The following is a 26,750-nucleotide window of genomic DNA, read 5'->3' as shown; positions in this document are numbered from 1 at the left end:
AGCATCCCCCTTTTTCCTTGCTTTGCTTCCCCGGCCTCCCCTCACCTCACAGCTTCCTCTTTTCCTTCTTTTCTCCTCTGTTCCTCTCTTCCTCCGCAAGCCACTCTGTACCCCGTCCCATCTGCCCCCAAAAGCAGCCCACTTCAGTCCCCTTTTCTGCCCCCAAAAACCTCCCCCATCATGTCGAGCGGCTCGGGAAAAGAAAGGTAGGAAAAATAAAAATAAAAAGTAAACAATAATAATAATAAAATACTGCTGCCTCCGGGGGGTCTACACTAATTAATTTAAAATACTTTATTATGTTCTAGTATAAATATGTACATGTATGAAAAACTTGTCTTATTTATATATTAAAAAAAAAACTTTTTTGCTTTAAAATTCATTTTAAATAAAATATTGTTATCTGTTATTATTTTTAACCAAAAATCAATTATGAATATGTTAAGATTAATAATTTTGCAATCAATATCAAAATAGTATCATTTTTTTTTATAAAAATATATCATTTATGAGTTTATTTAATATTAGTATTTATATTTGTTAAAAGACATTTAGTTTTAAATTTATTTCTAATTATAAAATTATTTTTATTTTTGATAAGAGTTGAATTAAATTTAATTAATATTATATACATTACAAAATCAAAAGAGGAAAAGTATTTTTTTAAGCTATTTATCAAACACCTTGTTTTTAGAAAAATACTAATTTTTTTTTCTTTTAACTTAAAAACAATTTTTAAAAAACAAATATCAGAAAACATCGAGACTTATTTTTTATTTTAATCTATTTTAAACTTTTCCTTCTATGTTTTTCTTGAGATCCCATTTGAATGAAGCTTCAAACTTTCCATTTAGATTTCTTATTTCTATCTCTTTTCTTGTCTTGTAATTTCTCTCAAACTATGTTTCTCTATTTTTTCTTCTTCTTTTTTTTTTTTTTTTGGTATTTTTCTTCAATGTTTGCAAGATCCAAATGAAAGATAAAGGAGTTGTTTAGCTTAGTAATTCACTTTATATCTATGTCTATATACATTAAAAGAAGGATGAATAATGTTTTGTTATGGTTATTATTTATCCTCATAATTACAATATTTGAACTTTTATTAATTTTGGGTCTTTCATGATTTTCATGATAGTCGTATTTTATAGTATTCATTTTCAATTCTTTCCTAAATTTTGAAAAATCAATAATTTCAATCAACTAAATTTAATATTTTCTTTTAAAAATAGTGAAATTAATTGGGTTTTAAATAATTATAAGCTCTTAAAAGAAAAAAAAAATACACTTTCTATTAGCTTGTAAGAAAAAAAAAAGATTATTAACTGTAAAAGTAAAATAACAAAAACTCAAAATCAAAATAAATACCCTCTCTATTAACTTGTAGTATTTATATAAAAAATTAATAATAGAGAGATCATATCAAAAGAACATTATTGCCATGTTTGGTTCCTAGAAAGTACAAAGAAAAGAAAAAAAATATCAAAGAAAATGATTTTCTCATATTTAGTTTCAACAAGGAAAACAATAATAAAAATAAAATATAATTAAAATTAGATAGAAATTTGTATATTTTTAAATTATTTAATATTTACGTAAAAGAAGAAAAATAAGTAAAATGAGTTTGAAGTAGTATATAAAATAATTTATTATTTTTAATTTTTTTATTTTCTTTCACTTTTTTTTCCTCTCTATTTTTTTTCCCTTCAATGAAGCGAGCGATCCTCTCAATAATAATGTTATGCGTCCATTCTCTCTCTCGCTCTCTCTCATATTTCCGTAGATTTTGAGTTAGTTGTAGTTTGTACTTATAGCCTAAAAGAAATTTTAAAATGACTAAAAATGAATACATTTATTATTTTTGTTTTAAAAACTGCTTTAAAAAAACTATTTTCACTTTTTCTTTCAAATAAGCTATCAAACCATTTTCACCTGAAATAAAATCAGTCATACAAATATAAACAAATTTCTTAGATTTGTAATGCTAGAGATTATCCAAATTATAGAATAGCATTTAGAATCTTGGAAAGTTTGAGCAGAAAATATCAAAGAATTAAACAAACATGATACCAGGAAAAGACAAAGTAAAGAATTTTTTTTTTTAAAATGTTTTAAACCCACTAAAATTTTCTCATATATTTCTTCAAATTTATTTATTTTCTTTTTCTTTTTCTTTTTCTTTTTGGCAAAAATCATCAAACAAAAAGGTTAGGATTTTTTTTTCCTTTCCATAGTACTTCCTATACTAAATTGTATTTTATTTTTCAAATTTAAAAAAGAAAAAGAAAAAAATAAAACAAGACTAAAGAATAAATTACATGTAGTATTTTCAACAAATGAGAAAAATAGAAAAAAAAGAAAAAAAAAAAGATAAACTTATATGTAATGGAATGTGTTCTCATCACATATGAATCACAACTTCACATTTATTTATCATGAAATCCAATACGATGGTGGACTTGCTTTCATACCAGAAACTTAATTACTTCTCTTCACTTGAAAGGTTGTTTTGGATCGAAGATGCTCCATGGATGGGTCATCTCCTACCTGCATTGCATCAATTATTATCATAGTAAAAAATAATAGTAATTACCATGTAAAATGAAGAAACTTTTACACACTTACCTTAAAGATTTAAAAATAATTTAAAAAAAATTTAAGTTTATTATTTTATATTTTAGAAATTTTGAAAGTAGTTTTTAAGAAGACGAGGATAAAATTGTCCTTTCATTATTATTTTTGTTTAAGAAAAGGTTGTTAAAAGAGAGAAGAGGTGGGGTGTTTTAACATTTAACATACCAATCATACTCTTGCTGTAACTTTAAGCAGCCAAGGCCACTTCCCTTGTAAGATATTACAATACTTGAAGCTCAAATCCAACGGTGGTGTCCTCTCACTACAAGGAAAAAGATATATGGTGTCATTTATAACGAGTCACCATATACATAAGGTGTCATTACAGCATAGCGTCACCTTCTCCACTGACACCATAGAGGGTACCAATTGGTGACGTATTTGGAAGTGACACCAAAGTAGATAAATGGTGACCCATTCGGAAGTGACACCATATATTTCTAGTGATGATAGGGTGTCGCATTAAATGCATCATCTTTGAGTTATGATGTCATATTAAATGCATCACCTTTGAGTAATGGTGTCACATCATTGTAAATTATTGTGGAAGATATGATTGCTTTTAGTTATAGATTTTTGTAATGCTTATGAATTAATAAGTAAGATTAACCTGTTTATATTCTGTCCATAACTATAACAATCATATTATATTTAACTCATTTTTCTGTAATGTTTCTGGAATAACTCATAATACATTGATCATCTAATAATATTTGTATATCAAATGTTCACAAAAAGATAGTACATCCACCAAATCAAACCCATCAAAACTAAAAAAAGAAGAGTGAATACATACCAAAACATGATTTACAAATGTTAAAGATCCCAAGATTCATGTATACCTCCATTTCATAAGCATAAAACCGGCTAACTATAAAATGACATAAAAGTCCCATCTAAAAATCTAAATTTCTCAGTACTAATTAAAGTAACATTTATGTCCTACAACGTATGACATAAGAGTTGCATTTAAAAACCCAAAATCTTGTTGCCTTCTTCTTTCTTTTTATTCTCCATTCCACCATCCCAAAAGTGTATACCTGCATTACATAGTTTAATGAGTTTTATAGATTTGTATTGAAGAAAATAAACATGGATCGATGTTATCATAAATGAACAAATCTAAGAACTTTTTTTTTTTTTCAAATAGAAACATTATTCAAAGAGTACCTATGGAAAAATTCATGTAGTAGCTAAAGGACTCACCATGCATGGTGATCATGATGCATCAACATGATTCATGATTAGTTGTAGCACAAAAGTAGCCCATTCTCCTCTAATTTCATCGAACTCTACTTGAGAATATGTTTTTTTACCACCAAACTGAAATCAAATAAGAAAATAACATTAAAATGCATAACATTTGGAAGCCTAAAACTATGTACAATTCATTAAATTTGTAATACCTTTGAAGCAATAATTGTAGGATAAAAAATTATCTCTTTTATGAATCTCATAACAAAGTAGCCACATTCGAACCCTCCTTCTTGCCTTGGACACTAATCGATCAATTATAAAATAACATTAGTACTCATATATATAAATGGTGCAAATGCATAAGCTAATGTGTAAAGAAAATTTTTTGGATGTCACCTGCACTAGTTGCCAAGATGGCTCCCTCTTAGATGTTTTCTTTGCAGATATTCGAAGAGCCCTATGTAAATAAGTTCAATGGGTACATTTTTAAAATAGGTAAATGTTATATGTTTTAACATATATATAGATAATAAAAAAAATGTGTTTGAGATGAATGTATTTTAAAAAAAAAATAATAATATAGGAAGAACTTACATGTTTACGATATCCTTTAAGTCCTCACATGGTTTGTGATGCATAGGGTCAAGATAGTGGACTATCATTTTCCTTGGCTCAATCACTACCAAGACCCAATGAAAGCTAAAACATTAAAAACAAAAGTAGCATATAATTAGAAATATAAATCAATCATAAAACCTCAAATTAAAGTATAATATTTGTCACTTACTCGGGGTTGTAGGGTATGAAAACATATTTAGCATCTTGGCACTCCATTAAGCGTTTTGACAACAATTGTGCTCTTTTCTCTGTTTGAGGAGTACTAAGGCCTGCTCGTGATATTGTAAAAGGATTAACAAATATAAATTGTGATTCCTTTTTGGCAATATGTACTTGATCATGCATGTGCCTATTATTGTATCAAAACACCAAAAGAAAATTATCATTAGTCATATCCAATCTTGTTCAACATGGGCAACTCATTAAAAAAATAAAAACAAATGAAAATAAAAGGTGCACACCATAAATAGAAGGAGATGCAGTTTGATGACACCTCCAAAGATGAAATAATGTATTCACAATCCTCTCTAGATATATATGTTTGAAATTCGACACCGAATAGTGAAATGGGGAGCTGTATTGGGTATGTCTTGTCATTACCAAGGCAACCATCCACAAATTTCTGAAAATTTTTAATGACCGAATGATTTTGAGGCTTAGATTTTCGAATAATTGGTGTCTTCACTATCTTCTTCTTTCCTTTATCCAACACCTATGAAAAAGGAAGGAATGTTAGATATATATACTCTTAAACAATAAAATACCAAGTTACAATCAAATTTACTATAGGCATAAAATGACATACCTGGGGATGTTCAGTTTCAAGTATGACAAGGCTTGTTGGCCAGTCAAGCTCAAAGCCAATAGCATCCCCAACATTGATAATCTCATATGGATTTGGAAATGGGAGTCTAGCATCTGGCTTGTGTGCAACATTTATTACAACCAACCTATTCGATCCTTTTTCTTCTATTAGTGTACCAGTTGCAACAACATTTCCTTTTCTTTCCACTGCTAATTTGCATTTAATTACCTTCAATACAACAAATAATATCATTTACATAGGCTTTATATCACTTATATTAATCTTGTATTATTAGTAAGTAAATGCATACCTTGTGTTTCAGTGGTGGTTCTGGTGGTTGGGGCTCTTCTATCATTTTAAACATTGGTTTTTCTGCTACAACTGGTTGTAAAACAAGTTGTTGTCTCATGTTATTACTACCCATATCAGAATGGGGTGTGGGGGGAGACATAACTTGTCTTGTTGCAGCATCTTCCATCTCCTTTCGTACCATTTCCCATATTTCTTCTTTGATTTTTTTCATGTCATCAGATGGTTGATGAAAGTATGAGCTAGGCCTAACCAAACGGTCTTGACCTACCACACGTCCTGGATGATCAGGCTTACCCAATGCTTGACCTAATATGTCATTTGGACCAGGTGGAGGTAGTCCAGTCTCCTTAGCATTTTCTAGTAATTCATCCTACAACAAAACATATATTAGTAATAATTTGATGAAGATGATTTACATATCAATCAAAGACAACCAATTCAAGGTAGCTAGAAAATGAATTGTTTTAATACAAAGGATAATAGACAAATTGGTGTATAACATAAATATGTTTTGTTCTAAAAGGCATAAATATGCTAACTTACTATCATGTTAATCACTGGCTCTGTAATCTTATTAAACTTTCCTTTCTTCTCACGTGCTTTCTTCCATAAAACACTTCTATCAACCCTACCAATACTCCCTTCTGCTTGTAGCTATAAAAATTTTAACAATAAAACTCATTAGTTCAATATGATCAAGTTAATAAATGACATTTAAAAATTGGAATAATTTTCCTATAAACAAAATATATACTCCATTTTTTTACAAAAATTTTTACTTACTATATCTTGCTCAAAACGTGCATATCCTTTTCTTCCAAGATAATGATTGTAAATGTGTTTATCTCTTCTCGCTTTCTGAACCTTGCGATATTCCTAAAAAATATAGACACAAAATTAGTACATGGTGAAACTATGTAAATGTAAAAATTGAAGATGTATTAAAAATAATGCTTAACATTAAAGTGTTCAGAAAGTCTATCTTTAACAAACTGTCTCCAATGATCCTCTTGTATGAATGGGTAGATAGGAGGTGGCTTTTTCAGCTTTTCTGGGTCATTCTTGAAAGGTAATATATATTTCTTTGTCAACTTGTACTTAAATGTTCGAAACCTGATGCCCATTAGTAGGAAACAATTCCTCTTGGAATTTTGATTCACATTAAAGCTTGTCTACAAAATAGCAACCCATGTTAGCTCATGTTAATGAATGTATACAATAATTATATATGAAAGCTATAGATAGACTTACCGTGATCAAATCCCATAACTTCTCCTTAGTCTCTTTAGGGACTTTCCTCCAACTCTCAACAATTATTGGCACATGGGTTCTAGTTATTGTACCAAGATAACTACTTAGTTCAACTGAATTTTCCCCAATGTGACTACCAAGGCTATTGTATTCAATCTTGAGCTTTATCCCTTTACTTCGATTTTTTGCAATCTTTGGTTTCAATGTACTACCTCTATGCTTTACTTTTGGCATTTCCTCTTCTTCTGGATCCATATTTGTGTGGAAGATATCAAGTAAATGTGCAAACTAGTACTTCACCAACAAACCTGTAAAATGACTCAAAAGCAAGATTAGTATATCCTTGCATATATTTCCTATAATTAAATTGGTCATTCACAAATATAGTTTTTGAAATTTTATTTCAAAGTTTGTCTTGTTTTTTGATTTCTTATCAATAATGAAGAATTTATTTGTGAGGATAATAATAAAATAAATTAGTGCATATATAGTTTCAATTATTATTTATAGTTTTAATGAAAAAGAAATTTAGGAATGAGAGTTTCAAGTTATGTGAGCATAAAATCAAAACATGATAATAAAAAATAATATAAATCTAGTTCCATGGACAACAAAAAAGATAGTTAAATGAAGATTGAAGTGGTACCTTTGAATAACATATGTTTATGATGCATGAAATCAATTTAGGATGATCAATATATATATATTATGAGCAATATATAGAAGCTAAGCTAATGTGCAACTCATGAAAACTAATAAGTGAAATGCCTTATTATATCTCATGTCAAGGGTACAATATATTATTTAATTATTTTCAATCCATATGCCCTCACAGTCTTCTCTCATGTATATTGCATCTGATTCATCCATAACGTCAAATGATTCAACTTCTGGCATTGAACTTATAAAGGGGTGATGTTCCATGCAATTATCGGTGAAGTCATCCAGTCCTTCCATGTTGTTGAAATCTTTTGGAGGAATTGAGAGAACTATTGACCATTTGGGATCAAGTTGGTCTTCAACATAGAAGACTTGCTTGGCTTGTGATGCTAAAATAAATGGATCCGATTTATGACCAATTTTGGAGAAGTCAACTAATGTGAACCCGAGTTCATCCACTTTTATACCATTCTTGTTGTCAACCCAATCACACTTGAAAATTGGAATTTTGAACATGTTGTAATCAAGATCCCATATCTCATTAATGACCCCATAAAAGCAAAGTTCACCAAAAACTGGGTTCTTATCCTTAGAACTGGCAATTTGCATAGTCCCTGCTAAAATGCTAACACCACTATTTTGGGTGACGCATGTCATATCACGTTCCTTAGTATGGTAACGACACCCATTAATGATGTATCCAGGATATTTAACCACCTGGTGAGTAGGGCCATGTGCTAACCACCTAAGCGTGTTGGAAATATCTTGCCCGTTATGGATAGCCTCTTCAACCTGTGTGTAGTCAAAACATAATTGGAAACTTGTGATGTTTTCAACATATTAAAATAATTTCTGAAAACTAAGAGATTACCTTTCCTTTAAGCCAATACGTAAAACAACGCATATGTTCTTCTTGCAACCAAATTTGTCTCTTAGATTGTCGAGGGTATTGAGACTTCAACCAATTCATATGTTCCCTATAACGTTATAGACAAGAATGCAAACTTAGGATTTCATCATTATGTTATGAAATTATAAAAAAATAAAGGCATATTTTTCTTACTCAATGTATGGTTGGACAATAGTTGTATTCTCTAACACATAATGATGTGCTTGTAACCACGATTTATGATCAATGTTGGTTGAACGACCACCAGTTATAGGTCTACCAAATTTGTTGTCATAATTGCTACTTTTTGGAATTCCAATTGCATGAGTCCCTGATAAATATTCAGTACAAAATTCGACAGCTTCCTCTGCTAAATAGCACTCAGCAATGCATCCTTCAGGCCGATTATGATTGCGAACATATCCTTTAAGAACTTTCATATACCTCTCAAATGGGTACATCCACCTAAAGTAAACTGGACCACATAGTCGCACCTCCCTTATCAAATGCACTGTTAGATGAAGCATAATATCAAAAAATGAAGGTGGAAAATACTTTTCAAGTAAGCACAACGTGACCACTAACTCATTATGTACTTCATTCAATTTTGGCACATCAACCATTTTTGTACATAATTTATTGAAGAAGATACACAATCTTGATATAGTATATCTCACATGCTTTGGCAAAATAGAACGTAATGCAACTGGCAACAGTTGTTGCATAAGTGCATGGTAGTCATGAGATTTTAGACCAAACAACTTCAATTCCTCTAAGGAGACAAGATTTCTAAAATTTGAGCAATACCCCTCAGGGACCTTCAAATTAGACAACGTTTGACAAACTAATTTTTTCTCATTTCTAGATAGTGAAAAACATGCAGAGGGAAGGTAGGTCTTTTTCAAGTCAACTCTTGGGAAAAGTTCAGACCTTAAACCCATTTCAACTAGGTCAAGTCGAGCATTAAGTCCATCCTTTGTTTTCCCAGGGATGTTAAACAAAGTACCAATAATACTCTCACAAACATTCTTTTCGATGTGCATAACATCCAAGTTGTGACGGACATGAAGATATTTCCAATATTCTAACTCAAAAAGTATGGATTTTTTTTCCAACAATTTGTGTTCACATCAGATTCAAGAGATTTTATCTTCATTTTTCCCCAAGAAATAGGAATGAGATCAACTTTTTCAAGTATTTCTTCCCCACTCAAAATTTTAGGAGGAATCCTAAAATCTTGTTCACCATTGAATGCCTTCTTTTGTCTCCGATAGGGATGGTTACGTGGAAGAATTCGTCGATGACCCATATATGAGTTTTTCCTACCATGCTTTAATCTTTTGGAATATGTTCCTTCTCCACATATTGGACATGCATAATATCCTTTCACAGTGCAACCAGCTAAGTTTCCATATGCAGGAAAATCATTGATTGTCCATAAAAGGATGGCCTTTAAAGTAAAAACCTCACGCAAGTGTGCATCATAAGTCTCAACTCCTTTTTCCCACAAAGTTTTAAGGTCATCTACCAATGGACTCAAGTAAACATCTATATTTTTACCAGGTTGTCGTGGTCCTGAGATCAATAATGATAACATCATAAACTTCCTTTTCATGCACAACCAAGGAGGAAGGTTGTATATGACCAGTATAACAGGCCAACAACTATGTCTACTGCTCATAGACTTATGAGGATTTATACCATCTGTTGAGAGTGCTAGTCTAAGGTTTCGCGGTTCAGAAGCAAAATCAGGCCACATGTGGTCAACTAGTTTCCACGCTGAGGAGTCTGATGGGTGGCGTAGTTTACCATCACATTCTTTATCCTTGGCATGCCACATAAGATGTTTAGCAGTTTCTGAAGATTGGAACATCCTTTTGAATCTAGGGATTGGTGGGAAATACCACAAAACCTTTGCAGGAACCCCCTTCTTAATCTTCCCCCCTTCACTGTTTATCTTCCACCTTGACTTTCCACAAGTTGGGCATGCAATAGCATCCTTATACTGGTTTCTATACAAAATACAATCATTAGGACATGCATGAATTTTTTGATATTCCATACCAAGAGCACTGAAAGTCTTTTTGGCTTCATACATGGACAACGGCATCTCATTATTCAATGGCAACATATCTCCAAGCAACTGAAGCAATTCTGAGAATCCTTTGTCAGACCAACCATAACGTGCTTTTAAGTTGTAAAGTTTTACCAATGCTGACAACTTTGTGTATTTCATGCATCCAGGATATAAAGGTTTTTCTGCATCTTCAAGTAACCTTCCAAACACTTGGGGATCATTCATACAATTAACTTGTGCAGCATTAACCATATCTATTGTATCAGCAACATCATTATACTCGCATTTGTCATAACGTTGTTGTGAGACATTTGAAAATCCTCCACTGGGACCCTTTTCTCCATGCCAATACCATACTCGATAACTGATATCTATTCCATTAAAGAACAAATGCTCTCTAATGACTTGAGGAGTTTGACATAACAGATTTCCACAACGTAAGCATGGGCATTTTATAGAGGTATGGTTGGTTGAATGTGCTAATGCGAAATTGATAAAGTTTTCAACTCCTTCATCATACTCAACTGACCTTCTATCTTTTGACATCCAATCTCGATTTTCCATTTCAATTAAAATAATGGAATATATATCCTATACAAGAGAATTGCAAAACTTGTTAATATTAAGAACAAAAAAATTTAAGTACATCTTTTTTCAACATAATATTGGATATATTTAAATAACTAAATGTATAAACTTAAATAGGCAAGAACAAAACTTAATATGCATTAGTACACAACATAGTTGTCAAAAGTTTGTGAGATAATATACATCAGTATTATGCAATAAAACTTTGGAACAAAATAAAACACATAAGTATACAAAACATTTGTGAAAAGTTTGTCAAATAACATATGTTTAATTAAACAAGCTTCAAAAGCATAATATATAGAAAAAAAGTTTAAAATATATAAAGATTTAATTACCTTTACGAGGTAATTTTATCTTCCTTACAATTGATACTATATAAGAGTATGCAATAAATAAACATACACTTACACTTGTAATAACTTCTTTGATACTGACTTGTTTACTCTTTGAACCTGTTATAAGAATAATAGATTATCAATATAAAATGTTACAGATTTAAATTATTCTTTTTTTATATACTAGAAATGACACATATCCATAATCAACTATCAAGTCATATTTTCAATAATACATTGTAACTTTTCAACTAAATATTCATCTCCATTAAATTAAACTAATAATCTAAAAAAATGCAATATTTCAAGTATGAATATGTGTATTTATATATATTACATGCTTCAAGTCATTCATATGACTTACAAATATATATTACATGTGTATCTATAAGCATATTCTTCTGTCACCCATGCTAATCAATGTATTCCTTAATCCACTATATACATCAGACCCCCAAGAATCATATATATACCTTTTTTTTATTTAAAACAATTCTTGATAAATAGAAGCACTTAAATTATGTAAAAGTAGTTTAAATATGCTCCCCAGTAGTTTAAATATATATTACATGTGTATCTATAAGCATGGGTTTGGAATCCTTTTTCATGATGATAGTGGAGGAAGTGGGAAGAATTTATGGTTGACTGTGTGCTTTGTGAGGGAATCTTGGAATCCGAAGCTTGCTCTTCCTTAAGGCTTTGCTAGGGAACTGATCTGGAGGGTCTAGAGGTGGAGATTTTTCCCCTTTTTTGGGTGGGTGAAGGTTGGGGTGGATTGATGGGAAAGGATATTTCAAAACCAATCAGAAATGGAGAGAATGTATTTTATTGTCTTACTTGTACCACAAACGACAAAAGAGGGGCTCAGAACCAAGTTTGGTTTGATGTTAGGCATGGGAAGTGTCATTCAAAGGATCATTTTTAGGTCTTCTTTAGCGTGGCAGTAGCCAGAGAAGTGGGGTTTTTTTGTGGTTCAGATGGAGGGAGAGGTCATTGAAACCTAAGGTTTCTTGCAAGGTTCTGTTGCTAGGAGCTTAAGCTGGTTATAGATTTCGTATCAAGCATTTTAGCAAAAGATTTTGGGGTGGATAAGGAGGACAAGTAGGTCTGGAAGACTTTAAAAAAGGCGTCCTCATCATTGGTTCTGGAAATGCCACTCACAATCTGAGGGCCCTAGCTCAATCCCAATAGTGAATCGGTTGTGCCTTGGGCATATGATCAGTTTGATACCTGGTTGAAAGAAGCTCTCCTTGATGGAAGGTAATCATTCAATTACTATATATATACGCTATTCTTTGCCATAAAATCAAGCAACATAAAATAGAGTTGCTCCTATGCATTGAAGCAGCGGCAGTCATTTGTTTTGTTTCATTTTCTGACATTTATATTTACATGTTCGTGTTTAAGATATGAAGACATAAATCACTATGAAGAGAAGGCACCGCATGCTAGAGAGGCCCACCCATGGCTGGAACACTTCTATCCATTGCATGTAGCCATGGGTTCCAAACTCATCCACCATAGCTGGAGCCTCGGTACTCTCTCTTATGCCTCTTACCAGTTCACAACAACAGCCACCTGAAATTTCCATCATCAAATCTTGTTGTTCTTCGGTCCTTCCTTTGTGAATAAGTACCGACTCTGTTACTTACATATTAATTCATCCCTGCTTGATTGATTAATATATAACAACCATTATAAGATTGAAACATGTTATTGGAATTGTCATTATTATAAGTTGGTATTTACGTTTGATGTTCATTCAACCTCATTGAGAAAAATCAGTTTTCTTAGCATTTTGTTTTTGCTTTCATCAACACTTAACTGAACATGACCTAGGTAAATGTACAAGTGGCCCCAAGAATTGACCTAGTTGGCTTCTTGTTTCATGGAGAGGACCTCATGGAATGTGGGGGGGGAGGGGGGCAGGATTGGGTGGGTGTGTGGGAAGCCATGTGGGAGAAGAGCCTTACCATGGACCGGTTGATGAGAATGAGGATAATCCTCGTGAATTGGTCTTGCATGTACAAACAACAGATAGAATCAACAAAGGCTCAATTTGAAGTACTGCAGTCAATGGGATTCCATATCAAAGAACAACCATTAAAGGAAAAGGGAAGTCACCAACTCAACGTATTAATGAGGATAGCTTGTTGTGGCTTTCATCAATATTTTGGACTCTAAGCATCAGACTGTTGAGTCTTTGATCAGGGGAGAGAGCTTATACCAAAATTCTAAATATGCAGCCCCTAGGATGAAGGTGTTTGCCATTTTCTCAGGCACATGTGAACCAAGCACCACCTTATTTTCCACTTAGATCATGCCATATGAGTGACCAAGAATCTAATCTAAAGCAGCAAGATTTCATGAAGATGTCAATCATTATTTCATGTCTAAACAAAGTCTAAAATGGGTAACAAGAGGTTGAAATTAATTTGCTCAGATGAGGCTGAAATGGGCATTAAGTGACCAAGAACTTAATTTAAAATAGCAAATTTCATTAAAAGGAATTGGCATACAAGAGGAATTTGCTCAATGAGGACGATCCCTTAATGCCCCATGCACATGTACCAATCTGAAAATCTCACTCAAAACAACTTTATAGAACTTCCCACTATTTTCTGGGTAAATGGGAATTTATTCTCTCACCCGGACAAGTAATAGAGACACAAACATTCAGCAACGCCCATTATTCTACATTAACAAACACACACAATTTAAGGATATTTCTCTTTTGATAAAAGCCATTTTCCTATTGTAAATATAGTAATTTTAAAAGAGATGTGTTTAGCATTCCTAGATTTTATGTAGCATGATTACCAACAAGAAAAGGAAAAGGTTGAATTATGGAATATTTATTCTCAAAATAAAAATAACTTAGATCTGTAAAATCTGAAAGCATCCAACATGGCATACCATAAACTTAATCAACTATAAATAATTAAAATAAAAATAAAAATATGCAAGTTGTTGTATTTGTGGCTTTTCTATGTTTTTGTATGGTGTCAGAATTTTCCAATTTATAAAACTTGTAAAAGACAAAACACAAAAATGCTTTTACATGCAAGTTGCTGTATTTGTGGCTTTTCTATATTTACTTAATGTTTTACTTTTATTTTACATGACCATATATTTAAAAAAAATGTAAAACTCAAATACATTCACGCTGCTACGAAACCAATTACTGTACCTAATATTCCAAGCTCTTGAAAAACATCCCCAGCCCACAACCAAATCCATTCATAAAGAACAATTACTTTTATTTTTCCCCTCTACACGTGTTGGATATGAAGCATATGAGTCAGTTAACTTTGACTCAAGGCACAAGAACAATAATGAACACCATTACTCTGATGGATGACGTCCTTTGGACCCATTCCTTAAGGTCTGATTGGAACCCACCCAATCAAACAATTGATTCTGGTACTAAAGGCTTCCGTCACTAAACAGTAACAAATTTCCTCAAAATCCTCATGCAGATTAATCCAAAGAATGGATTTAAAGATTCCGTGTCTCATTCTCACTTAGATACAAACAGAAAAATCATTCCTTTTTTTTCTCTCTCTCATTTTTTTAGAAGGGATGAAGATTATGTGGTAATATATCTCAAATAAAATCTGTACCTATCGTTCTCACACAAATACATATTAAAAATCATTCCTTTTTTCTTGTTTTCCACTTGTTTTTATGGAGTTGATTGTGTGTTTGGTTCAGATTAAAAAATCAATTAATCTACAGGTTTTTTCTTTTATGCTAGAACTTTAAACCTAAGTTTTTCTTCCCTACAACTCAAAAAAAAAAAAAACATAAAAACCATAATACAAAAACGTTGAAACAATCAATATAATGACATTAATAAAAATAAAAAAAGATGATAGATCTAAGAGATTTTGACTTACCTAGGAGTCCACAAAGAGAAGAATGTCGGTTGTGAGCGTGTTGACTATGGGTGAGAGAAAAGGTAGAAGAAGATTATGATTTTAATTATATATAGGGTTTGTATATTGAGATTTTTTGGATTGTGGGTGTCATGTGGAAACAATGGGCTTTTTATATATTGACCTTCATTATTAATTCTAAAAGTGGGCTCAAATAGGCTCATTAAGTTATAATACTTAAAAAAAATTATTTTATATGGTGTCACTTTCCAAAAAATGACACTATTAATATAAAATTAACATCATCTAACTACCTCAATAGAAGATTTTTAATATGATGTGTCACCTTTATTAATTATAAACCCTATGGTGTCATTATTTTAAAAGTGACACCATAAATAGTGACACCATAAATTATTTTTGTAGTAGTGTCTGGAGCAGGTCCGGCAATGTCGCAAGCTTTGGACTTGCGCTTATTTTCAAGGAAAGAAGACTTGGCATTACTTTCCTCCCTTCTTCTTTTACTTCCCAAATTTCCCACTCTTGCATTTCAGAAAAACCCAGATGCTTCAACCTTGGAAAAGCAATTGCTGATGATGATCCCAAGAACTCACCACCCACGTATTTCACTCTCGGCATGTATTGTATATTCAGGTTCTCGAGAAGTGGTAGCTCTCCCAGAGGAGGCAAGCACTGACATGCTATGTGAGAAAGGAGAAGGTGTGTTAGTTGGAGTAATGATGGCTCCATCATCCACCTAGGCCATTCTCTGACTTGATACTGTACTATGCTCAGGGATTTTAAGTTTGGATGAGGTTGTAAGGCTTTTGCCACTTTTTTCATCCTCTCTTGCATCCTCCCTGTTGTGAAATGTAATGTCAAACCGTGGAGGTGTTTCTTATTCTTCAATTCTGCCTTTTCAGCCTTCTCTGCATCTTTCACATTGACTAGTCCCCTTATTTCAAGCCGTCCTCTAAGCTCCTTCAAGTTTCTCATGTCTTCTATTTTGCACTCATCACTAACAATAAAAAAGGGCAAGGTTCGAAGAGATGTTAATCTTCCAACTCCTTTGGCCAGATTTATCTGTTCCGAAAATTCCTCATAATAAGTAAATAAAAAATGTCTCAAGTTAACTAGATTTCCCATCCCTTGAGGCAGTTTTCTAAGTCCCAAACAAAGACGAACATCCAAGGTTTGCAAATTACATAGACCACAAATGGTTTCGGGTAATGTTTTCAAAGCTCTGCAACGTGATAGATTAAGGTACCTCAGATGTATGAATTCACCCACCTCTCTTGGGAGTTCTACAATTGAGTCATTACCTCTCAAATCCATTGCTCTAAGATATTTGAGTTGCTGGAATGAATCAAGTGGAAATGAGTCAATTTTACACCCGTTGTCAGACACAACTAAAAGTGTGTGTAAATTCCTCGCTTTATTAACGGAGAAAGAGAATCTGGTACTTCCATGGACAATTACAGTTGCATGACGACCCTTTTGAAGGGACAAGTTTGTCTTTAGGTTTTCACAGTCATCCTCCACAATTAAGCATTCATTGTTGGTCAAAAATTGAGCAAAGTCATGCACTATATCATGCATCTTGCACCTTACTATGTTACCCTTATCATCTTTCTCAAAATCTTGGAAGAAAGACCGAGCTGCTAAGTTTTCAAAGTACTCTCTCACAATTGTCTCCATCTCTCCGTCTGACTTAGAGTCGAGGTAGCTTTGTGCCATCCACAACTTAATCAAGTCGTCTATTTGAATGGTGTGATCTTTGGGAAAGACCGCACAGTATGAGAAGCACCGTTTAAGTGGCGGGGGAAGATCATAATAACTCAACAATAAGGCAGGGGACAGTGTTTTCTCAAAAACATCCAGTTCCCACATTTCACTATTCAAAACATTCTCCCAATCTTGTTTATTATTTTTGGACTGCATCAGACTCCCTAAAGCTTTAACGGCAAGAGGTAACCCCTTGCACTTGTCTGCTATTTTTTTTTCCAATTTCTTCTAATTCTTCAATCTTGTCAGTACTCTTCCCGCAAAAAGCTATTTGGGAAAATAATGCCCGACATTGCTCTAATGGCAAGCTTCCTAAGGAGTGCATGTATGTGTTTCTCATCATCCTAGCAACGCTCTCATTGCGAGTGGTCACAAAAATTCTACTCCCACCACCTCCACACTTGAGACAATTCTTGAGTTGTTCCCACAACTGATAGTCTTCGGTCCACACATCATCCAGCACAAGGAGAAACTTTTTCCCATCAATAGATTCTTGAATTTTTTGTTGTAGAGCTTCAGGATCATGGAGATCAGAAGACTGGCCTTGGAGGGCTTCAAGAATAGCCCTCAAAATTCTTATTGGGACAAAAGGATCAGAGACGCAGACCCAGATTCTTTTATCAAAATGAGCCTTCACCTCATCGTGGTTAAAGGCTAGTTGAGTAAGAGTTGTTTTGCTGATACCTCCCATCCCAACCACGGAGATGATGTAAAGGCTCAAGTTTTGTTCACAACTCTTACCCAACAGCTGCCTTAGTATGGTGTCCCTGTCCTTATCCCGACCCCATACCTCTGAAATGTCAACTGCAGAGATAGTTATAAGCTTCTGTGGTTCCTCGTTGCTAAATCTGGATGTAAAATTGAACCGACTGCTTTGGTTTGCAATGTCATCCACTTGCTGTTTAATATCCTTAATCTTAAGAGCAATGTCACGACGACCAGCAACTCGTTTGAAACAGATGCAAGGGGAGGGAATGCAGGAGCTTACCTTCTTGTTAGACATGGAAGGGCTTTCAGCTCTCTCAATCTGAGATTTGAGAAGAGAAGTGCTCCACTCATCCAGCACGTCGTCCATTTGGTAGGCGATGTCTTTAAGCCTCTGCAACCAAACTTTGACAAGTTCCTCCTTCACTTGTCTCTTCTCTGCATCTGCAACAACAGCTCGGACGACCTGGAGTGTATCGGTGAGGCTTTGGATTTCTGTTTCAACACCCACAACCAGAGAAACTTCCTGATGAATTTGCTGTTGAGTAAGAGAAGCCAGCCGGTCTAGGACAATAGAAAGGAGAGCATCCGCCATTAGGGAGCCGGGTTGATGAAGGTGGGAATGGGATTGATGAATGAGGAGGAATGGAGGATGAAAGAAGAAGACCAGAGAGATGGGGGGATGGGATCTACAGCTTTATTGCGCTGGTTGACTTGAGCGATGGAGCAGGTGTTGAACAATTTAGGCGTGCCGGGTCATTAGTTTAAATTATTGGAGCCGGTGTTGAATAATTTAGGCGTATGGGGTCATTAGTTTAAATTAATAGAGCCGGTGTTGAATAATTTAGGCGTGTGGGGTGAAGTTTCCCCAAGTATAACTTCAAAATATAACTCGTACGTATCAATAAAATAAAAAAATTTAGTTAATTTTGATAAGTAAAAAGTGAGAATTTCATGTTCTTAATTTCTAAATTTACAAAATCTAAAAATTAATGAATTAAGTTTAATAATTGAACACACATTTCAATAATAAATTCATAACCAAAATATGCATTGCATATTTTTTGTATTTTAATAAAAGCCTAGATTTCATTTATTTATTTATTTTGTATTTTCTTAACACTCAAAGACAATTTGGAAACCGTAATTACCAATTTCCCAACTAATAATTTATCATTATAATGTTGGGATTTTATTTCTCCTTAATCTTCAGTAACAAACCAGAGATGTGATTTGGAATGTGGTCCGCATTCATTCCATCAATTTAGGAACGAGGATTAATGTTCAGAACCATGTTTGCATCATTACCCCATGTTTTGTGCACGCTCGAAGCAGACTCGGTGATGGAGAGAGTCTTTAAAAAGGGGCAGAACACTAATGGGTAGGGTTCCCTAAGCCTTCAATCTCTTTCAGTCTTAAAAACACCATCTAAGTGGAGGTTGAGAAAGGTTTAGAAGCGTCTAAAACCTGAAAAATAAAAGACATTATTTTAACCTGTAAGAATGGCAATGGTGGGAGGTATATTTTCGATCTATTTTCAATTCTACTTATGATTTAATTGCTATTTAAGGAATGTTATGAGTATGTTATGATTATTTATGTCTAACATTTGATATTAGAGCAATTGTATACCTCTGCCTTGTTCGTTTTAACAATCTGCGTTTTTTTTTTTTTCCGGAAATTCATAAAATTTAGTGTTTTAAGATATGTTAATTTATGGGTTTCTTTATCGATATTTTATGTGTTAGACTATTTATTTTTTTTAGTTGAATGTATATTTTTATGGTTTATTATGCATACCACATTAAATTAAATAATTTTGCACATTAAATTTATTCTTAAAGGCTCTTTAGGGATTTAATTTTAGATATTTATGTGCTTATAATATTTATTTCATAATTTTGTGTGTATGATATATTGTTATATTATACATGCAACATTGAGTTGAATAATATTAGTACATTGATATTGAGTTTTGTGTACATATTGCTTATTGTTTCATACAATTTATATAAGCTTTTCTTGTGAATTAATTAAATGTCAAGTGATCCATATAATTTATAATTAATTAAAGAGTAGCCACAAACATATTTAATTATGCAAAATTATATATTAAGTGTTTTAGGATCACATATAGGAAAATGACATTACGGGTAATTAATTATATTTGATATAATAAAATTTCATCCCACAAGAATTTTTTTATTATATTTGTATAATTAATTAGGATGGAATATCAAATTATATTTCTTAATTACCCACAGGAATTAGGAAAGGGAACATAATTTGATAGTTTTATCATAAGGTTTTGAGTTACATTGGTAAAACATGATATATGATTATTAGTCTCAATTTTGAATTATAAGCATGTATGTTTAATTTTTGTGCATTCATGCAACCTGCGAATTTCTCTAATATAAAATGTGACATTCCCAAATCGAAAGGTGATAACTATAAGGTTTGGAATGAGATAATTCTCCTTAATTTGGGGTGCATGGACATTGATTATGCTATCAGGAAAGACAAGCCAACCATTACTAACACCAACACTAAATCATAAAAGGCTCTTTGTGAACAATGGAAGCGATAAAAATGCCTTAGTCTGATGTTCATAAAGACTAAAATCTCTTATGGTATTCGTGGTTCTGTCAATCAACATGACAATGTCAAGGCATTACTGAAGGCTATTGATATGCAATTTGTGACTTCAGATAAGGCACTTGCCAGCACCCTGATAATGAAGTTTTCATCCTTAAGGCTCACCGATGTGAGTGGTGTGCAAGAGCACATAATGCAGATGAGGGATATTACGACACAATTGAAGACACTTGAGGTTGAAATGTCTGACACTTTTCTTGTGCACTTTATTTTAAACACTTTTCCACAACAATATGGACCCTTCAAAATCTCTTACAACACACAAGGATAAGTGGTCAATTAATGAGCTTCTGACCATGTGTATTCAAGAGGAGGGAAGGTTGAAAATGGAAGGAAAGGATCATAATCAGGCTAAAAAGAAAGGGAAAGGTAAAATACCGCCCCAATGTGGAATCAAGAAGGTCAATAGGTGCTTCTTTTGCAAAAAGAAGGGGCACATGAAAAAGGGTTGTACCAAATTCCAAAAATGTCTTAAGAAGAAAGGTAAACCAATCTCATTTGTTTGTTATGAATCTAATATGGTTGATGTTATTTATAACACATGGTGGATTGATTCTGGTTCTACAATCCATGTTTCGAATACCTTACAAGGTATGCGAAACCTTAGGAAGTCAATGCTAAGTGAGCAATGCATATATTCAGGAAACAAGATGCGTTCACATGTGAAGGTTGTTGGAACATGCAGTTTAGTTTTAAGTAGTGATTTTATTTTTGATTTAGAAAAGACATTTTATGTTCCAAGGTTCTCTAAGACTTTGATTTCAGTTTCAAGAGATGTACATTTGGGTTATTCCTTTAGTTTTTATGAGACATCTTTCAGTTTTTTTTTTTATAAATCTAATCTTGTTGGAAATAGTACATTGTCTAATGGTCTTTTCTCTATCAATTTGCAAAACGATACCCCTAATAACACTATACATGTTCACACTGGTACAAAATGATGTGTTATGAATGAAAATTCCTCTATGCTGTGGCATAGAAGATTGAGACATATCTCCATATAGAGAATTAAGAGATTAGTAAATGATGAAGTACTCAATACTTTAGATTTTACTAATTTTCACACTTGTGTTGACTGCATTAAGGAAAACCAGACCAACAAGTCTAAGAAGGGTGCCAAGAGGAGCACAAACGTATTAGAGATCATATATTCAGATATTTGTTGTCCAGACATGGACGTGTATGGTCCGAAATACTTCATAGATGATTACTCACGATACATGTATATCTACTTGCTTCATAACAAGAGTGAAACATTGGGTGCCTTTAAAGTTTTTAAGGTTGAATTAGAGAAACAATGAGGAAAGGAAATAAAGATTGTGAGAACAGATAGAGGTGGAGAATATTATGGTAGATACGTCGAGGATGAATAAGCACCTGGTTCATTTGCAAAGTTTCTTCAAGAGCATGGGATAGTTGCTCAATACACCATGCCTGATTCCCTAGACCAGAATGGTGTGGCTGAAAGAAGAAAGCGAACATTAATGGACATGGTTAGGAGTATGAGTAGCAACTCTAAGCTTCCTGAATCCTTGTGGACTAAAGCTCTTAAAATGACAATGTATATATTGAACCGAGTTCCAACAAAGGTTGTCCCCAAGACGCCATTTGAATTATGGAAAGGTTGGAAACTGAGTTTGCGACATATACGTATTTGGGGATGTCTGTTTGAAGTAAGAGTTTATAACCCATAAGAGAAGAAACTAGACCCAAGGACCATTAGTGCATATTTCATTAGATATGCCGAAAGGTCTAAAGAGTATAGATTCTACTATCCATCTCACAACACTAGGATTGTGGAGTCAAGAAATACTAAGTTTCTTGAGAATGACTTGATTAGTGGGAGCGATCGATTTCAGGACATTATTTATGAAAAATATCCCATTGATGCTCAACCATCCACTTCAAGTGATAGATTGATTGTCATTCACAACGCCCATCAAGTTCAACCAAGTGATAGACAACCAATCATTGAAGTTCCATAAATTGCTTATGACAATCCAGTAGATCAAGTTGTTTAAGATTCGCCAAAAATTGTTGAACAACCTGTTGAGCAACATGATCCTTAGGAAAATGTTGATACAACATTAAGGAGATCTACCAGAGAAAGAAAAATAACAATATCGAGTGATTATGTTGTGTATCTGCAAGAATCAGACTATAACATTGGAGCCGAAAATGATCTTAAACATTTTCACAAGCCATAAGTTGCAAAGAGTCAAATTTATGGTATGATGCTATGAAAGATGAGATGAATTCTATGACATCTAATGGAGTCTAGAATCTTGTTGAGTTGCCTGATGGTATAAAAGCCATTGGATGTAAATGAGTTTTTAAGACAAAGAAGGATTCATTGGGCAACATTGAAAGATATAAAGCAATACTCGTTGCTAAAGGATTTACTTAAAAGGAAGGAATTGACTACAAGGAGAATTTTTATCCTGTATCTAAGAAAGATTCTCTTTGTATCATTATGATATTAGTAGCACATTTTGACTTAGAGTTACAACAAATGGATGTTGAAATGACATTTCTCAATGGAAATCTAGAGGAAGAGGTTTACATGAAACAACCAAAAGGATTTTCCTCTAGTAGTGGTGAACATCTGGTATGCAAGCTTAAGAAATCCATATATGGATTGAAACAAGCATCCTATCAGTGGTATTTAAAGTTTCATGATGTTATCTCTTCATTTGGTTTCATGGAGAACATTATGGATCAATGTATATATCAGAAAGTCAATGGGAGTAAGATTTGTTTCCTTATTCTGTATGTGGATGACATTGTACTTGCAACCAATGATAAGGGTTTACTACATGAGGTGAAATAGTTTCTATCTGAAAACTTTAACATGAAGGATATGGGTGATGCGACTTATGTCATTGGCATTAAGATACATAGAGACAGATTTCGAGGCCTTTTGGGTCTGTCTCAAGAGACCTATATCAACATGGTTTTAGAGAGATTTCAGATGAAGGATTGTTCACCAAGTATAGCTCCCGGCGATAGGTTTAATTTGGATTAGTGCCCGAAGAATGATCTTGAGCGAGAACTTATGATTCTACTATTGGAAGCTTGATGTATGCTCAAGTCTATACAAGAATTGACATTGCATTTGTTGTTGGGATGTTAGGAAGATATCAGAGTAATCCAAGTATAGACCAGGAAGATATCAAGTGGATTTAGTTTCTAAGCCATCGAAGATATATTGTGAGAATTCAACTATAGTTTTTATGGCTAAGAACAACAAAAGTAGTAGTCGAAACAAGCACATCAACATCAAGTACTTAGCCATAAGAGAACATGTTAAAGAGAAAACAATGGTTATTGAACACGTTAGCATTGAATTGATGATTGTTGATCTTTTGACTAAAGGCATGCCACATTTGAAATTTAAGGATCATGTAGATAGATTAGGACTTGGTTCCTTTGTGTGATTTTCGTTGTAAGAACAAATGTTCTTTTCAATGAAACTCTATTTGTGATGTTTTCTCATATTTGATTTTCTTTGTGTACACTTTTATTCATTTATAGAGAAATATCATTAATGTTTGGACCTAGAATAAACATAGGGTTTATTCATTAAGTTATATGGGCTAGTGTTTAAGAGACATGATGCATTGTGGTACATGGAAGATAATACTTGGTTTTAGAGGACCTATTGCCATGATTCATGTGTTTTGTTTCTTGCTATGGTGAATGATAGAATATATAGACCAAGTGGGAGAATGTTGGGATTTTGTTTCTCCTGGATCTTCGGTAACAAATCGAAGACGTGATTCGGAATATGGTCCACATTCATTCTATCAATTTAGGAACGAGGATTAACATTTTGAACCACGCTCGCATCACTACCCCATGTTATGTGCAAACTCGAACCAGACTAGGTGATGGAGAGAATCTTTAAAAAGGGACAGGGCACTAATGGGTAGGGTTCCCTAAGCCTTCAATCTCTTTCAGTCTTAAAAACACCATCTAAGTGGAGGTTGAGAAAGGTTTAGAAGCACCTGAAACCTGAAAAATAGAAGACACTATTTTGACCTGTAAGAATGGCAATGGCGGGAGGTACTTTTTTGATCTGTTTTCAATTCCACTTATGATCTAATTGCTATTTAAGGATTGTTATGAGCATGTTTAGATTATTTATGTCTAACATATAAACTTTTATTATTGTAATTTATTTTGGAATTTTGGGATATTTGGAAATATATTAAATTGCAATATTTTTACATTATTAGTTTTAAAATATTTTATCTTAATTATATAAAAAAAAATGTAAAAAATTTTGGTATTGCGATATTGAAAACTTTTATCAAAATAAGAAAAAAAAATCATTCTAACCACAAGACATGCTAGCATAGTAAAAGCACAAAAGCAAAAACTTTTTATTTATTTATTATTATTATTTAATATATATATATATATATATATATATATATATATATATATATATATATATATATATATATATATATATATTCATATTTCTAATATAAAACTAAATATAACAATAGCATTTTAATAAAAAATGATTCCCACCTTAATGCATTTCATCATTATCCTTTCATTTGATGATTAATTTGTATTGATACAATGAAAGAAGAAAACAAAACTCAACAAGTTCAAATTAAAGAGGAAGATAGATACAAAACTGCTTTTACAATCCATTTTTGTTATTATGAATGGAATGTCATACCTTTTGGTCTAAAAAATACCCCTTCTGAATTTCAAAATATTATGAATGATATTTTTAACCCCCATTTTTAATTCATAATTGTATACATTGATGATGTTATAGTAATTTATGATTCATTAGAAAAACATTTTGTTCATTTAAAGAAGCTTTTCAACATAACTAAAGCAAATGGAATGGCATGTTCTGCCCCAAAAATGAAATTATTTCAAACAAAGATTAGATTTTTAGGACATGAAATTTATCAAGGTAAAACAAAACCGATTCAAAGGTCAATAGAATATGCTGACAAATTTCCTAATGAAATAAAATATAAAAAATAATTGCAAAGATTTCTAGGTTGTTTAAATTATGTTTATGATTATTTCAAAGATTTGAGAATCATTTGTGAACCTTTATACAAAAGACTTAGGAAAAATGCACCTGCATGGATTGTGCATCATTCTAATTTAGTCAAAGAAATTAAAGAAAGAGTCAAACATTTACCATGCATTAACATCCCTCATCCCAATGCCTTGCTCATTGTAGAATCAGATGTATCTAATTTAGGTTATGGAGGGATATTAAAGCAAAAATATAACAATCAAGTGCATATAGTTAGATATCATTTGGGGATTTGGTTGGATGCTCAAATCAACTATTCAACTGTCAAAAATGAAGTTTTATCGATAGTTTTATGTATTTCAAAATTTCAAAGTGATTTGATAAACAAAAAATTTCTTTTAAAAATTGATTACAAAGTTGCAAAAGATATTTTACAAAATGATGTTAAAAAATTAATTTCAAAACAAATTTTTGCAAGATGGCAAACTTTACTTTCAAATTTTGATTTTGAAATTGAATTTATTAAAGGAGAGTTGGATTCCTTTCCTGACTTCCTTACTTGGGAGTTTTTTGTAGGGTAAGGATCCTCCTATATCCTATTGGGTACTCCTGTTAGGCCCTAGCTTCCTTCATCATCCAAGAAAACCAAAGCTTCACATGCAATGATTTCAAAAATTCCAAATATTCATTCTACTTTTCCAATACAAACGTCAAATTCATTTCAAGTCCCAAGTCCAGATTTTCCTTCTCTTCAACCTTCAAAAAGTTTCATTCAAGCTTTTAAATCAACATCTAAGAATATTCCTATTCAGAGTCAATCTAACCCTAATACTATTTCAACACTACCTTTTTTTTTTTTTTTTTCAACTAGTCAATATATCAAACAACCCAAAACCTTAGAGATTGTTTTCATCGAGCTTGAGTTTAATTTTGAAGAAGTTCCTAAAATCCTTCTTTTATCTTTCCTCAAGGAGTCAACTTCAATTCCAATGATCTTTTGATTATGATTTCATCTTAGTGGACACTGCTTCAGTTGAAATTACTCATAACACTGATAAAAACAATCCTCAGAGGATTGCTTTTTTCAAATGTCAAATTCTTAGAGTCATGACCATTGCTTATTAGAATAAAAAACCCTTCACCTGCAAGGTGTTTAGTCAACATTTCCATCCCATGAGCTACAATTATATAGATTATATGGATGCTAGGTACAATATGTTTTATTTGCAAAGTTAGCAGCATTCTTGGTTCATCCAATTTTCAAGAAACTATAATACCAAATTTCCTTCTTGGTTTAAAAAATGGTGGACTTTCTTTGGTTTACTAGACTCCATATTTCCT

General features: G+C 32.6%; 2 protein-coding genes and 2 long non-coding RNA genes across 4 annotated transcripts; all 4 read right to left on the bottom strand.

Annotated features, from left to right (window-relative positions):
- Nucleotides 1-2,373: 2,373 nt before the first annotated feature.
- On the bottom strand, nt 2,374-2,891 carry LOC109123190 (uncharacterized). The gene is made up of 2 exons (XR_002030816.2): nt 2,797-2,891; nt 2,374-2,544 (listed from the first exon to the last, which is right to left on the bottom strand). It is a non-coding gene; the product is annotated as an uncharacterized LOC109123190 (long non-coding RNA).
- A 435-nt stretch (nt 2,892-3,326) lies between these two features.
- LOC132254318 (uncharacterized) lies at nt 3,327-6,294 on the bottom strand. The gene is made up of 3 exons (XR_009466574.1): nt 4,423-6,294; nt 3,838-4,285; nt 3,327-3,671 (listed from the first exon to the last, which is right to left on the bottom strand). It is a non-coding gene; the product is annotated as an uncharacterized LOC132254318 (long non-coding RNA).
- A 9,364-nt stretch (nt 6,295-15,658) lies between these two features.
- LOC132254275 (putative disease resistance protein RGA3) lies at nt 15,659-17,134 on the bottom strand. The gene has a single exon (XM_059739569.1). The coding sequence runs from the start codon at nt 17,132-17,134 to the stop codon at nt 15,659-15,661; it is 1,476 nt and encodes a 491-aa protein (XP_059595552.1).
- Nucleotides 17,135-17,201: 67 nt separating this feature from the next.
- On the bottom strand, nt 17,202-18,329 carry LOC132254274 (putative disease resistance protein RGA3). Its single transcript, XM_059739568.1, has one exon. It carries the CDS (start codon nt 18,327-18,329, stop codon nt 17,202-17,204), a length of 1,128 nt encoding a protein of 375 aa, XP_059595551.1.
- Between the last annotated feature and the right edge of the window lie 8,421 nt (nt 18,330-26,750).

This window comes from Vitis vinifera, chromosome 9, assembly GCF_030704535.1.
Source record: "Vitis vinifera cultivar Pinot Noir 40024 chromosome 9, ASM3070453v1".
NCBI classification, from domain to species: domain Eukaryota; kingdom Viridiplantae; phylum Streptophyta; class Magnoliopsida; order Vitales; family Vitaceae; genus Vitis; species Vitis vinifera.
Note: the sequence above shows the minus strand (reverse complement) of the source record. Positions and strands in the feature narration are given on the sequence as shown.

What these genes read in the sequence shown, in the direction of transcription:
- LOC132254275 (XM_059739569.1), bottom strand. Translation starts at nt 17,134, where the DNA reads ATGTGGGAACTGGATGTTTTTGAGAAAACACTGTCCCCTGCCTTATTG.
- LOC132254274 (XM_059739568.1), bottom strand. Translation starts at nt 18,329, where the DNA reads ATGGCGGATGCTCTCCTTTCTATTGTCCTAGACCGGCTGGCTTCTCTT.